The sequence below is a fragment of the Hyaena hyaena genome, unplaced genomic scaffold (genome assembly GCF_003009895.1).
Source record: "Hyaena hyaena isolate Hyena2069 unplaced genomic scaffold, ASM300989v1 scaffold_41, whole genome shotgun sequence".
Classification (NCBI taxonomy): Eukaryota; Metazoa; Chordata; class Mammalia; order Carnivora; family Hyaenidae; genus Hyaena; species Hyaena hyaena.
Window position 1 is genome coordinate 1299513 of NW_024080673.1, and position 14367 is coordinate 1313879.

General features: G+C 36.1%; 1 protein-coding gene across 2 annotated transcripts in view; it reads left to right on the forward strand.

Annotated features, from left to right (window-relative positions):
* ZRANB3 (zinc finger RANBP2-type containing 3) overlaps positions 1-14367 on the forward strand; it is a 285634-nt gene that overhangs the window by 161073 nt on the left and 110194 nt on the right. For both annotated transcript variants that reach the window (XM_039229949.1, XM_039229948.1), the window contains one exon: positions 6714-6892. In XM_039229949.1, the coding sequence (XP_039085880.1) occupies positions 6714-6892 (179 nt within the window). The remainder of the gene's footprint in view (positions 1-6713; positions 6893-14367) is intronic.

Sequence of the window (14367 nt, forward strand, 5' to 3'; positions counted from 1 at the left end):
CCACTCTTTCCTTAATGGGAGCATGAAATTATAGTAATAAATTTTTACTTTTTAGTTTGAATCATGTTTTGTTGGAGGATGTCCCATCAAATTTTATTTTCTACTAGATTTTGCCTATAAGAGGAACAACTAGTAGCAGAAACCTATGAAATAACAGTAGCAACTGACTAATTTCATCCATTTTGCTAATTTCCAGAAATCACCTTTAGTTATTTAACTACATGCTCTTTATTTATTTTTATGTTTATTTATTTATTTTTGAGAGAGAGACAGAGAGCATGAATGGAGGAGGGACAGAGAGAGGGAAAGAGACACAGAATTCAAGGAAGACTCCAGGCTCCAAGCTGTCAGCACAGAGCCCAATCCTGGGCTTGAACTCACAAACTGTGAGATCATGACCTGTGGCAAAGTTAGACACTCAACCAACTGAGCCACCCAGGTGACAGCTACATTCTCTTTAAAGAGATGCTCGAAGAAGATTTGAGATTTAACCCAGAAAGTAACCAGATAAAAACTATTTATTGTCTCATTTCTTAAGCAAATCATCTAATGGCATAGGTATGCCGTCTTGAAGTATGCAAATTCAAAATTCATTCTTTTCAGTGATTCCAAATTCATCCGAATCTGAGATTTTTTACTCAAGGTAATAAAGCTCAAGGAAAATTTTTCCTATGAATTAAAATGTCAGTTTATTAACATGTATTGAGAAATCCCTTCCCTTTCTGTGGTCACCCTAAAGAGTCAGGGTGTACTCTTATATTCAAAATTGTTTTGGATATTAAGAATGATGATGCCAGCATTCAAACATTAAAAATGGAATCTCTTTCTTATACCCTTCACTTTGCTCCCATTGTTTATTCTTATATTCAGCACATTATCTCCTTAGCTAAATGAATTCTCCCATTTCTTGTTTTCTTAGTTTGTTTGTTTTGAGAAAGAGAGAGAGAGAACATGAATGGGGAGAGGTAGAGAATCTCAAGCATGTTCCATGTTGTCAGTGCAGAGTCTGATGGGGAGCTCACTTCCACGAACTATGAGCTCATGACCTGAGCCGAAATCAAGAGTGGGATGCTTAACTGACTGAGCCACCCACATGCTCCATCACTTCTTATACTTAAGACTTGGTGACACCTGGGTGGCTCAGTCAGTTAAGCATCCGACTTCGACTCAGGTCATGGTCTCACGGTTCATGGGTTTGAGCCCCGCATCGGGCTCTGTGCTGACAGCTCAGAACCTGGAGCCTGCTTCAGATTCTGTGTCTCCCTCTCTCTCTGCCCCTCCCCTGCTCATGCTGTCTGTCTGTCTGTCTGTCTGTCTCTCTCTCTCAGAAATAAAAGCATTTTAAAAAAACTTTTTAAAAAAGACTTGTTGGTTTGGGAGCCTTTCTTTTTAAAATGGCTCCTTATTTCTTAATTGATATTTACTTTCTTAAAATTTAATGGTTCTTTTTTTTTTTTTTTAAGATTTTTTTTATTTCTAGGAGAGAGAGAGAAAGATAGCGTGAGCAGGGGAGGGTCAGAGAGAGAGGGAGTCACAGACTGAAACAGGCTCCAGGCTCTGAGCTGGCAGTCAGCACAGAGCCCGACGCGGGTCTCGAACCCACTAACCGCGAGATCATGACCTAAGCGAAAGTCGGACGCTTAACCAACTAAGCCACCCAGGCGCCCCTAAATTTAATGGTTCTTAAAAGGCAGTCATAATTCTTTATTTTATTAAGACATCATGTGATAAGATAGCTGGGAACAGTAAAACAATATTTAGAATTTCCTAAACTTGATGAAATAGTACATTCATAGTTCCCCAAACTGGCTTTCTATTCTTCTTCAGGTGCCTGGATCTATCACTGTATATTCAGTTCTTTCTCCTCTTAAAGCCATATGCCACATGGTTGACACAGGCTGCTTTTACCTGTTTCTGTCAGAAACTACTCTGTCTAGCTCTGGCTGGCTCTCAAACTATGCATTGAACCGCTGGGACAGGAAGAGAAAACTCCCAGAGAGGAGGCAAATTGAGAGAAAGACCTGAGAAATCTGCATACATATTACCCTCACATCACTGGCCATCCCCTAAAGTGTACTTGCTCAGGGTGTGACTTCAGAATACCCAGCAGAAATTTGTAGTTGAAGGAGAAAGAATAAGGCAGAGATTTCAGCATTATTGTGGTACTCTGGAGACAGATAAGGCTTGTGCCTTGTCAAGGTAGAAGAATCTTGGTAAATACATTGCCTAAGCTTATGGTGACTTCCAGAAGTACACCCCCTAGTAGTAAAGACTGTACCCTAGTAATCACAAAACTGAAATAAATTGCTCTTATAAAACCCAAAACCAAGACCTCAACGGAATAAGGTATCTGCCAGTACTCAATTTGCCTTGCCAAAAGAAAACTTAACCTAATTTCCACCTAGGCGAAGATATCATCTTAAGCTTCTACAGTTTATTTACAATTAATTTCTGGAATCCAATTAAAAATATAAGGGATCCTGAGAAAACAGTACCAAAAAAAATAGGTAATAGAATCCACAGGTGATCAGATATTGGTGTTGGTGTTATCAGAAAGAGATTTTAAAATAACACTATTTTATTCAGGAAAATCAAGGAGTGGTAGACAACAGAAATGAAAAATGAAGATTTTCAATATGGAATTTAATCTATTAAAAAGAATCTAAAAATATGTCTTAAAAGAGTCTGATGACCACTTTAGAGCTGAAAAATGACATATTTGGAATTAAGAATTTATTCAGTTGGTGTAGTATAGTAGCAAATATACAGGACAGCAGGATTAGGGAACTAGGAGATAAAAATCACTCTTCTAATTAGCTTTTCCATATATCATAACTATTCTTATCCTTTATTTTTGCTAGTTCCCTCTTTCTTCCCCTTTCTTAGTCCATAACTTCTCTTTTCCGAACTGTGTTTTTTTCTATTTGTTTTAGTTTTTTTCCCCATACATCCTTTTTGAAAATCTGTGTCCCTATGTCAGTAGCAGATCATATTAGGAAATTTAGTTAAGTGATTCATTATTAGATGAATTATTAGATTAAGCTAACATAGAGAACAGTTCATCACACTACATGAAGTGCAAAAAGGTCCACGTAGAAAGGCACCAAGTAAATTTATCAGCAAGCCAGAAGGTAAAGATCCAGTGATAGAATCTGAGTCCCCAAAGAATCCTGCTTCCCAGAAAATTAGTGTAGCAAACAGATCCTCATTTCCAAAGAAGTTAAAATTAAGAAAATGACCTGTAAACCCACTGTAGGAAGCAAAGCCAGGTAACTCTAGCTGTGGCAGAGAGTTACTTAGTGGTATGGTCCTTACATACAGAGTTGGCCATGGCTTGTTTTCTGGAACTGTATGCCTTTGTCGTCGTTAGGTGTGAGCAGCAATACCAATGACCCCAAACATCTGCAATTTGTGAATTTCTGCTCCCTTGAAACCATACTGGTCCCAGAATCCAGGGATGTTTAAGTTGGTTGCCCTATGAGGACTGAAGGGCTTTTGAGAACAAGAAAACATACCAGTCATTATATCAGATGTTGGTGCATAATTGCTCTTTGTTTTGGGTTTATAAAATTAAGTAATGTAAATGTTATTTATTTCTCTTAGGATTAGGTCTGCTACCATCAGTTAAATCTTAAATTTGGGTATGTAGGCCTAAAGGATAGGGTTGATAAGCTATTCCTTAGAAAGAGGTATAGAATATTAGGTTGTAAAATGATTTAATTTTGTTTAAAAAAATTTTTCTAACGTTTATTCATTTTTTGAGAGACAGAACAAGCAGGGGAGGGGAGGAGAGAGAGGGAGACATAGAATCTAAAGCATGCTCAGCTCTGAGCTGTCAGCACAGAACCCAGCGTAGGGCTTGAACTCACAAACCACAAGATCATGACCTGAGCTGAAGTCGGAAGCTGAAAAATCTGAGCCATCCAGGCACCCTTAATTTTGTAATAAAATACATATCTGTCTGTGTGTCTACATTCCTAAGTTATTTTAACTTGTTACCAAACCCTGCCTAACTTAACATGAATTTATTCTTCAAATAGTAGATAAGAAACAATTTTTATCTGCAACTGGATCCTGTTTCAATGTTTTTTTGAAGATTCTTTTTTTTTAATTTTTTAAATGTTTTTATTTATTTCTGAGAGAGAGAGAGAGAGAGACCACACGAGCAGGGGAGGATCAGAGAGAGAGGGAGACACAGAATCTGAAGCAGGCTTCAGGCTCTGAGCTAGCTGTCGGCACAGAGTCCGAGGCAGGGCTCGAAGGCACGAACCGCGAAATCATGACCTGAGCTGAAGTTGGACGTTTAACCTACTGATCCACCCAGGCGCCCCCTGTTTCAATATTAAAAGCTTATATATCCAGTATTTTTTTTAATTTTAGTTTTATTGAGGTATAAAAGAAAAACAAATTTCAAGACATATAAATTATACATTATGTGACCTGACAGATGTATACATTGTAACAAACTATAGAAATGATACCTGAAAGTATAGACTTTTGATGTATACATTGTAAAAGGATTCCTCCCATACATTTAACACATCAATCATCTCCCATATCTACACTTTTCTGGTGTTTTGTTTTGATTTTGTTTTTGTGAGAACATCTGAGTTCTGCCATCCCACCAAACCTCAATCATACAACTCTGTGTTATTAACCACTGTCAAAATGCTTTACCTCTGGTCCTCAGATCTTATTCATCTTATAACTGAAAGTTTGTACCCTTTTACTAGGCTCTCCCTATTTTTCCTGTCTCTTAGCCCTTGCAACCACTTTTTTACTCTGTTACTAAGAGTTTGGTGTTTTTTTCTTTTCTTTTCATTTTTTCCCCCAAAGATTCTATGTATAAGTGATCCCATGCATTATTTATCATTGTCTGTCTGGATCATTTCACTTAGCATAATGTCCTCACATTCCATCCAGATTGTGTCAAAGGCAGTGTTTTCTTCTTTCTCAAGACTGAATAATATTCCATTGTATATACATACCACAGCTTCTTTATCAGTTCAACCATTGACGGACACTTAGGTTACTTCCATACATTAAAAGCTTTAGATAGCTTTCACTCTATTCTTGAATGTTATTTGCCTCAGAACTTTGAAATGTTAGCTAATATTACTGCTCTTGCACTAAAATCTTTTCGTTAACCTTCTCTCCTAAATTTTCTCTACCTGGGTTTTTCCTGTCCCACAGAATCGAACAACCTTGGTCTTTATTTACTCATTAATTCTCTTATACATTCAAATATCTGAGTACTTACCGAACACCAGGACAGATACAAAGTCACTTCCTACATTTCATTTACCTTGTCTCCCTTTGGCAGTTTTAATTCCAATCAAAAGAATATTTTCCTAAGTAATTCACACTAGTTTTTTTTTTTTTTTTTGCGTGTGATTGATATGAATATAAACTTGCTTGAATATTTTAGGATTTGTCTTTGTTGTTAATAGCAGGAGATAACGAAAAATAAACAAACAAAACAAGATTTTCTTAGTGGAGATTGGCTAAAAGCCCCAAACTTCCTTTTTATCTTTTTTTCTTTAATTTTGCTCAGCATTTAAAACTTAGTGTAAATTAACTGTTTTAGCTATCTGTATCTTTTTTCTCTTTGAGCCATCAAGTCAGGAGGGCGTATGTCTTTTTGTCCTTCTCTTTCTCATGGCTCACAATAACTACTTTTTCTAAACAGTCACTGTTGTTGTGGTATAATTCACTCTCTTAGGTAAATTCATCCTTTTAACACATACAATTCTTTAAGTTGACAAATGCATATAGACATGTATCTGCTCCCACATTCAGAATATGGAACATCATCCCCCAAAGTTCCCTCATGCTGCTCTCCTCCTTCCATCCCTAGACTCTGATGTGCTTTCTATCTCTATTGCTTTGTGTTTTCTGGATGACTTAATACTGGAATCATATGGTTAGTGGCTTTTGGGTTTAACTTCTTTCACTTGGCAAAATGTGTTTGGGTTTCACTCATGTTGTGTATAGCAATAGTTTGCTCCTTTTTTATTGATAAATGGTATTCTATTACATGGATACACCATGATTTTATCCATGCACCCATTTAAGTACATTTGGGTTGTCTTGATACTCTGGCTTTTATGAACAAAGCCACTAAAAACATTCATTTTGTAGCTTCTTTTTAAATGAGTACTGCTGAGAAATGGGGCATTATGATATAAATGTGAAAACAATTAAGTGCAAGGTTACCAGAGACCTGGGCTCTCATCTATTTTGCATCCAGTTAAGTAACTTGTTAAGTTGAAAAGATAATTTAACCTCTCTGTGCTTACTTGTTTTGCAAAATGTGCATGATTTATGGCTTCTTCTAGCTTTAAAATAGCATGATATTGTGATGTATAGGTAAGGCATTTACTCTTGTGATCAGAGGAGAACTTACAAATGCTCACATACATATTTATAAAATTAAACTATATGAATCAAGTATAAGTAATATTTTAAATTATAAGTTATTTTGTCTCTAAGTCCATTCACAGATGATTGGAAAATAATATAATTTTCTTAATGAATTTTAAAGGTTATAATCTGAGTTTTTTAATTATGTAATCTAATTGATTTTACATTGGAAAATTATTTTGATGATGATACTCTTACGTATATATTTGATAAGTATTTTCATTTAAAATGTGTCAACATTTATTTATGTACTTATGTATTTATGTGTTTTAAATTTATTTTTAATGTAGATGGGTCTAGGAAAGACAATCCAGGCAATTGCAATTGCTTACTTCTATAAGGAAGAATGGCCACTTTTAATAGTGGTCCCTTCATCTCTCAGATACCCTTGGACAGAAGAAATGGAGAAATGGATCCCAGAGCTAAGTCCAGAGGATATCAATGTTATTCAGAATAAAACTGATACTGGGTAAGAACTGCTTTTTAGTCTTTAAGGGGAGGAAAAAGCTTTCTCACATGTATTTAGTAAATACTAAAGTTTAGAATGAAATATAATCTATAAACCATAATTTAGAACTAAGAGAGTAGAGTGGAGAATTTTATTTTGCATTTTAAAATATGAATTATTTATCTAAAACCCAACAGTATACTAGTGCTTTAAATTCCTTTCTGGTGTTTTTTTTTTTTTTTTTAATATTTTTATTTATTTCTAGGAGAGAGACAGAGAGAGACAGCGTGAGCAGGGGAGGGTCAGAGAGAGAGGGAGTCACAGACTGAAACAGGCTCCAGGCTCTGAGCTGACAGTCAGCACAGAGCCCGACGCGGGGCTCGAACCCACGAACCGTGAGATCATGACCTAAGCGAAAGTCGGACGCTTAACCGACTAAGCCACCCAGGCGCCCCCTTTCTGGTGTATTTTTAAAGTAAATGTAAATAGGTATACTTTGAAAGATTTATGTAACATCTACTTTTTTTTAAATTTTTTAATGTTTTCTTTATTTCTGAGAGAGAGAGGCAAGATGAACAGGGGAGGGTCAGAGAGAGAGAGGGAGACACAGAATCCGAAGCAGGCACCAGGCTCTGAGCTGTCAGCACAGAGCCCAATGGGGCTCGAACCCACAAACTATGAGATCATGACCTGAGCCAAAGTTGAACTCTTAACTGACTGAGCCCCCCAGGCGCTCCACGTATCTACTTTATATATACTTTAAATATACTTAAATCTCACTATTTTGGGGTTCCAAAATACATTTCAAAACTTTTCAATGATTAGTTTGAAGTTTGTGAGCTTTTATTGTGTGCAATGATGGTAGTTTTTGCTTTTCAAATTCTTGATTAATATGCAAGTTTTATACGTCACTCAAAATAAGTATTTAACAGTTTTATTTTCTTTATTATATTTATAATTTTAATACTTTATTGAAAATATTTGTTTTGAGATTATTCAAGTTTCCCCTCAAAAATAAGTCATAATGTAACTATTAGGGTTTTTTTCATTTGTTTTCTAGCCATGGGGATAAACTAATCTATTTGAATATTGGTAATTTTTACATTGTATTTATAGGTGAATTACACAAATTATCATGTTTCTGTAAGATCAAAATAACCAGTTTCTGACCCTCAAATAAAAGGCAGTATATGTATTTGAAATAAATGTCTGTTAATACTTGGATTTTTTTTTAATTACGGTATTGTTGTACTGTGTTGTATTCTCTAGGATTGTTAACATAAAGACTATTTGTGAAAATAAAGTTGGCCTTTGTGAATGTCCTCACATATTAGTTGGAGGCTTTTTCTCTTTTGACCTTTGAATTATAGTTCTGTAAAATATGTCTTTATGGGCCTAATGAAATTTGGACAGTATTTTCATGATCAAAATAAAATTTTGGCAATAGTTTTAAATTTCTTCTTGTCCAATAAAACTGCATGAAATTTACAACTTAAGGATTTAGAGAATGTAGGCCTTTATATGCACTTTTTGTTAGCTATAGTTTATTTAAAAGTTTACATTCAATTTTCTCAAAATATGTATCTTCTCTCATCTTTTATAATATTTAGGTCATCTAGTTTTCCTTATTATTTAGGAAATATTGTTTAGCAATTAAATAAGTCCAATATTTTTATTTGGATAACGTTTGGTGTCCATTAGAATGTATTACATCCCAGAGTATAACTTTTCTGGAAGATCTTAGTTTAGGGAAAGAAAAACTTACCCGTTCTCTTCCAAGTACTTAAAGAAATAGCTTTTGATATATACAAACATCTGGCAACATGTATTTACCACATATACATGTAACTCCTTTTGGTATATGGCAGGTTGTGCCTGAACTGTTCTACAGTAGACTTTCAAGCTTATCTTTTGTATATGGTTCTCAGTATACCTGTTAGTAATATTAACCCTATACTTTTCTTCTGTCACCTTTTTTGGTGTTTGATTATAATAAGAAAATCCTAAGTCTCTCTATTAACTACATTTACCCAGGACTTAAAATGTAGTTGACATTAAGAAAAAAATGCAAGTGTTGTAAATATTTATGCATCCAACATGAGAATACCCAAATATATAAAACAATTGTTAACAAATTTAAAGGAAGTACTCGATAGTAATACAATAATAGTAGGGGCGTTTACAACTCACTTACATCCGTGAACAGATCATCCAAACAGAAAATCAACAAGAAAACAGTGGCTTCGAATGACACACTGGACTAGAAGGGTTTAACAGATATATTCAGAACATTCCATTCTAAAACAGCTTAATACACATTTCTTTTCAAGTGTACTTGGAACATTCTCCAAAACAGATCACATACTAGGCCACAAAACAAGTCTCAACAAATTGAAAAAGATCCAGATTATACCATGTATCTTTTCTGACCACAGTGCTACAAAACTAGAAATCCACCACAACAAACAGTCTGGAAAGAACACAAATACATGGTGGCTAAATAAGATGCTACTAAATAATGAATGGGTCAAGCAAGAAATCAAAGAAGAAATTAAAATTTACTTGGAGAGAAATGCAAATGAAATCACAATGGTCTATCCTCTTTTGGGTCCTCACTTCCAAGTTGACCAAGGAAAGAAGGAATAACAGGCCCCAAAGAGCCACAGCCACATGCAGCCGGTTTGCTTTATCACCTGTGCCTGTTTTATTCACAAGGACAAGGCCATAAAGACGTTCATTATTCAGCACATGGTAGAGGCCACCTGTCGGGAACATTTCCAAAGTGAGTGTCTTCAATGCCTTTGCGCTTCCCAAGCTGTATGTGAAACTACATCACTATGTGAGCTGTGCTCTACAGAGCAAGGTATCAGGAATTGCTCTGGTGATGCATGGAAAGAATGAACATCCTCACCCCAATTTAGACCTGCAGGTGCTACCTCACAGCTGCCACCAAAGCTGATGTGAGGAGCTAGGTCCTTAAGGATGGAAGAAAAACTGTTTTCTGGAAAAAAAAATAAAATGGAGATTATACTTAAAAGGAAAAGAAAAAGAAAACACAATCATCCAAAATCTTTGGGATGCAACAAAACCAGTCCTAAGAGGGAAGTTTATAGAATGAATGGATGAATGAATGAATGAATGAATAAATAAATATCTCAAATAAACAATCCAACTTTACACCTAAAGGAGCCAGAAAAAGAAGAATAACAAAATTCATAACCAGCAGAAAATAAAGATTAGAACAGAAATAAAAGAAACTAAAAAACAAAAATCAAAAAATAACAGAACAAGTCTGTGAAACCAGCAGCTGGTTCTTTGAAAAAATGAGCAAAATTGATGATAATCCAGACTCATTAAAAAAAAATCAGAAATGGAAAAGGAGAAATAACAACCAACACCACAGAACTATAAAAGATCATAGAATATTATGAAAAATTATATTCCTAAAATTGAACAACTAGAAGAAATGGATTAATTCCCAGAAACATATAACCTCCCAACACTGAGTCAGGAAGAAATAGAAAGTTTGAACTGGCTGATTACCAGCAATGTAACTGAATCAGTATTCAAAAAAGTGAAATCAAAGTCCAGGACCACAAGCTTAACAGGAGAATTCTACCAAATGTTTATTTTTTTTATTTTTTTATTTTTTTCTTAAATAGTTTATTATCAAGTTGGTTTCCATAGAACACCCAGTGCTCATCTCAACAAGTGCCCTCCTCCATGCCCATCACCCCCTTCCCCTCTCCCCTACCCCTAACAGCCATCAGTTTGTTCTCAGCTTTAAGAATCTCTCATGGTTTGAGAGACTCTTGAATGCTGACAAAAACTGAGGACTGATGGATGCGGGGGGGAGGGGGGGATGGGCATGGATGAGGGCACTTGTGGGGATGAGCACTGGGTATTATGTGGAAACTAATTTGACAATAAACTATATGTTAAAAAAGAAAAAAGAATCTCTCATGGTTTGTCTCCCTCCCTCTGCCCAACTATTTTTTCACCTTCTCCTCCCCCATGGTCTTCCGTTAAGTTCCTCCTAATCCTCCTATAAGTGGAAGCATATGGTATCTGTCTTTCTCTTCCTGACTTATNTCCGTTAAGTTCCTCCTAATCCTCCTGTACGTGCAAACATATGGTAGCTATCCTCTGCCTGACTTACTTTGCTCAGCATCACACCCTCAAGTTCCATCCATGTTGCTACACATGGCCAGATTTCATTCTTTCTCATTGCCATGTAGTATTCCATTGTATAGATAAACCACATCTTCTTAATCCATTCGTCCATTGATGGACACTTAGGCTTTTTCCATGATTTGGCTGTGTTGAGAGTGCTGCTGTGAACATTGGGGTCCATGTGCCCCTATGCATCAGTACTCCTGGATCTCTTGGGTAAATTCCTAGCAGTGCTATTGCTGGGTCATAGGAGAGTTCTATTGTTAATTTTTTGAGGAACCTTCACACTGTTTTCCACAGAGCTGCACCCGTTTACATTCCCACCAACAGTGTAGGAGGGTGCCCATTTCTCCACATCCTCACCAGTATCTATAGTCTCCTGATTGGTTCATTTTTGCCACTCTGACCAGCATGAGGTGGTATCTCAGTGTGGTTTTGATGTGTATTTCCCTGATGAGGAGGGATGCTAAGCATCGTTTCATGTGTCTGTTGGTCATCTGGATGTCCTCTTTGGAGAAGTGTCTATTCATGTCTTCTGTCCATTTCTTCACTGGATTGTTTGTTTTTCAGGTGTGGAGTTTGGTGAGTTCCTTACAGATTTTGGATACTAGCCCTTTATCTTATATTATCATTTGCAACTATCTTTTCCCATTCTGCTGGTTGCCTATTAGTTTTATGGATTGTTTCCTTTGCCGTGCAGAAGCTTTTAATCTTGATGAGGTCCCAGTAGTTCATTATTGCTCTTGATTCCGTTTCCTTTGGGGGTGAGTCAAGTAAGAAGTTGCTGCGGTTGAGGTCAAATAAGTTGTTTCCTGCTTTCTCCTCAAGGGTTTTGATGGTTTCCTGTCTCACATTCAGGTTCTTTATCCATTTTGAGTTTATTTTTTGTGTATGGTGTGAGAAAATGATCTAGTTTCATTCTTCTGCATGTTGCTGCACCATCTGTTAAAGAGGCTGTCTTTTTTCCATTGGATACTCTTTCCTGCTTTGTCAAAGATTAGTTGGCCATCCATTTGTGGGTCTGATTCTGAGTTCTCAATTCTGTTCCATTGGTCTATGTGTCTGTTTTTGTGCCAATACCATACTGTCTTGTTGATGACAGCTTTGCAGTAGAGGCTAAATTCTGGGATGGTGATGCCTCCCATTTTTCTACCAAACATTTAAAGAGTTAATACCTATTCCTCTCAAACTATTCCAAAAAATAAAAAAGGAGGGAAAACTTCCAGATCATTCTGTAAGGCAGCATTACCTTGATACCAAAACCAGACAAAGACACCACCAAAAAAGAGAACTACAGACCAAGACCCCTTATGCAGATAGTTGCAAAAATCCTCAGCAAAATACTAGCAAACCAAATCCAACAATGCATGTTAAAAAATCATTCGCCAGTATCCAACAGAATTCATTTCCAAGAGCCAAGAGTGGTTCAGTATTCACAAATCAATCCACATGTTACATCACATCAATAAATGATTAAGGCACCTGAGTGGTTCAGTTAGTTAAGCTTCTTGTTTTTGGCTCAGGTCATGATCTCATGATTCGTGAGATTGAGCCCCTCATTGTGCTCTCCACTGACAGCATGAATCCTGCTTGGAATTCTTTCTCTCTCTCTACCTTCTTCCTTCTCTCCCTCCCTCCACTCACATTCTCTCTCTCAAATAATTATTTAAAAAATAAGAGAAAGGATAAGAGCTGTATGATCATTTCAATAGATGCAAAAAAAAAAGCATTTGACAAACTACAAGATACATTCATGATAAAAATCCTCAACAAAGAAGGTTTAGAGGGAACATATTTCACCATAATAAAGGCCTTGTTATGAAAAACTGACAGCTAACATCATCCGTAATGAGGAAAAACTGAGAGGTTTTCCCTAAGGTCAGGAACAAGACAGGGATGTCCATTCTCACTATTTTTATTCAACATAGTACTGGAAATCCTAGCCACAGCTAGACAAGAAAAAGAAATAAAAGGCATCCAAATTGATAAGGAAGAAGTAAAACTTCACTGTTTGCAGATGACATGATATGCTATATAGAAAACCATTAAAGACTCCACCAATAAACTCTTAGAACTTCTAACTGAATTCAGTAACATCACAAGATAGAAAATACATTTCTATACACTAATTATGAAGCAGCAGAAAGAGAAATTAATAATCCCCTTTACAGTTGTACCAAAAATAGTAAGATACCTAGGAATAAACTTAACCAAAGAGGTGAAAAACATGTACTCTGAAAATTATAAAACAGTGATGAAAGAAACTGAGGACAACACAAAGAAATAGAAAGACATTCCATGCTCATAGATTGGAAGAACAAATATTGTTAAAATGTCTGTACTACCCAAAGTAGTCTACACATTTAATGCAGCCCCTATCAAAATACAAGAGCATTTTTCACCAAACTGGAACAAACAATCCTAAAATTTGTATAGAACCACAAAACAATCTTGAAAAGAAAAAACAAAACTGGCAGAATCAAACCTTCATAATTCAAGATATAATACAAAGCTGTAGTAATCAAAATAGTGTGGTGCTGGCACAAAAATAGACAACTTAGATCAATGTAACAGAATAGAAAATTCAGAAATAAACCCACAGTTATATGGCCAATTAATCTTTGACAAAGGAAGCAAGAATATACAATGGGAGAAAGAAAATCTGTTCAGCAAATCATGTCGGGAAAACTGGACAGCAACATGATAACAGACTACTTACTTACATCATACAAAAAAATTAAAATGGATTAAGGGCCTAAATGTGAGACCTGAAACCATAAAAATTCTAGAAGAGAGCACAGGCAGTAATTTCTCTGAAACTGGCTATAGCAACGTTTTTCCAGGTATGTCTCCTGAGGTAAGGGAGACAAAAGCAAAAATCAACTATTGGTACTATATCGCAAGACGAAGCTTCTGCACAGTGAAGGAAACCGTCAACAAAACTAAAAGGCAACCTACTGAATAGGAGAAGATATTTGCAAATGACATTTCTGATCAAGGATTGGGATCCAAAATCTAAAAAGAACTTATGCAACTCAACGTCCAAAAAACAAACAACCCAACTAAAAAAGGGGAAGAAAACATGAACAGACATTTCTCCAAATAAGACAAACAGATAGATAGCCACCAGACACATAAGAAGATTCTCAACATCACCCATTATCAGAGAAATGGAAAATCAAAATCACAATGAGATAGCACTTCACACCTGTCAGAATGGCTAAAATCAAAAACTCAAGAAACAGCAGATGTTGGAAAGAATGTGAGGGAAAAGGAACTCTCATGTCCTTTTGGTGGGAATGGAAACTGGTGTAGCCACTGTA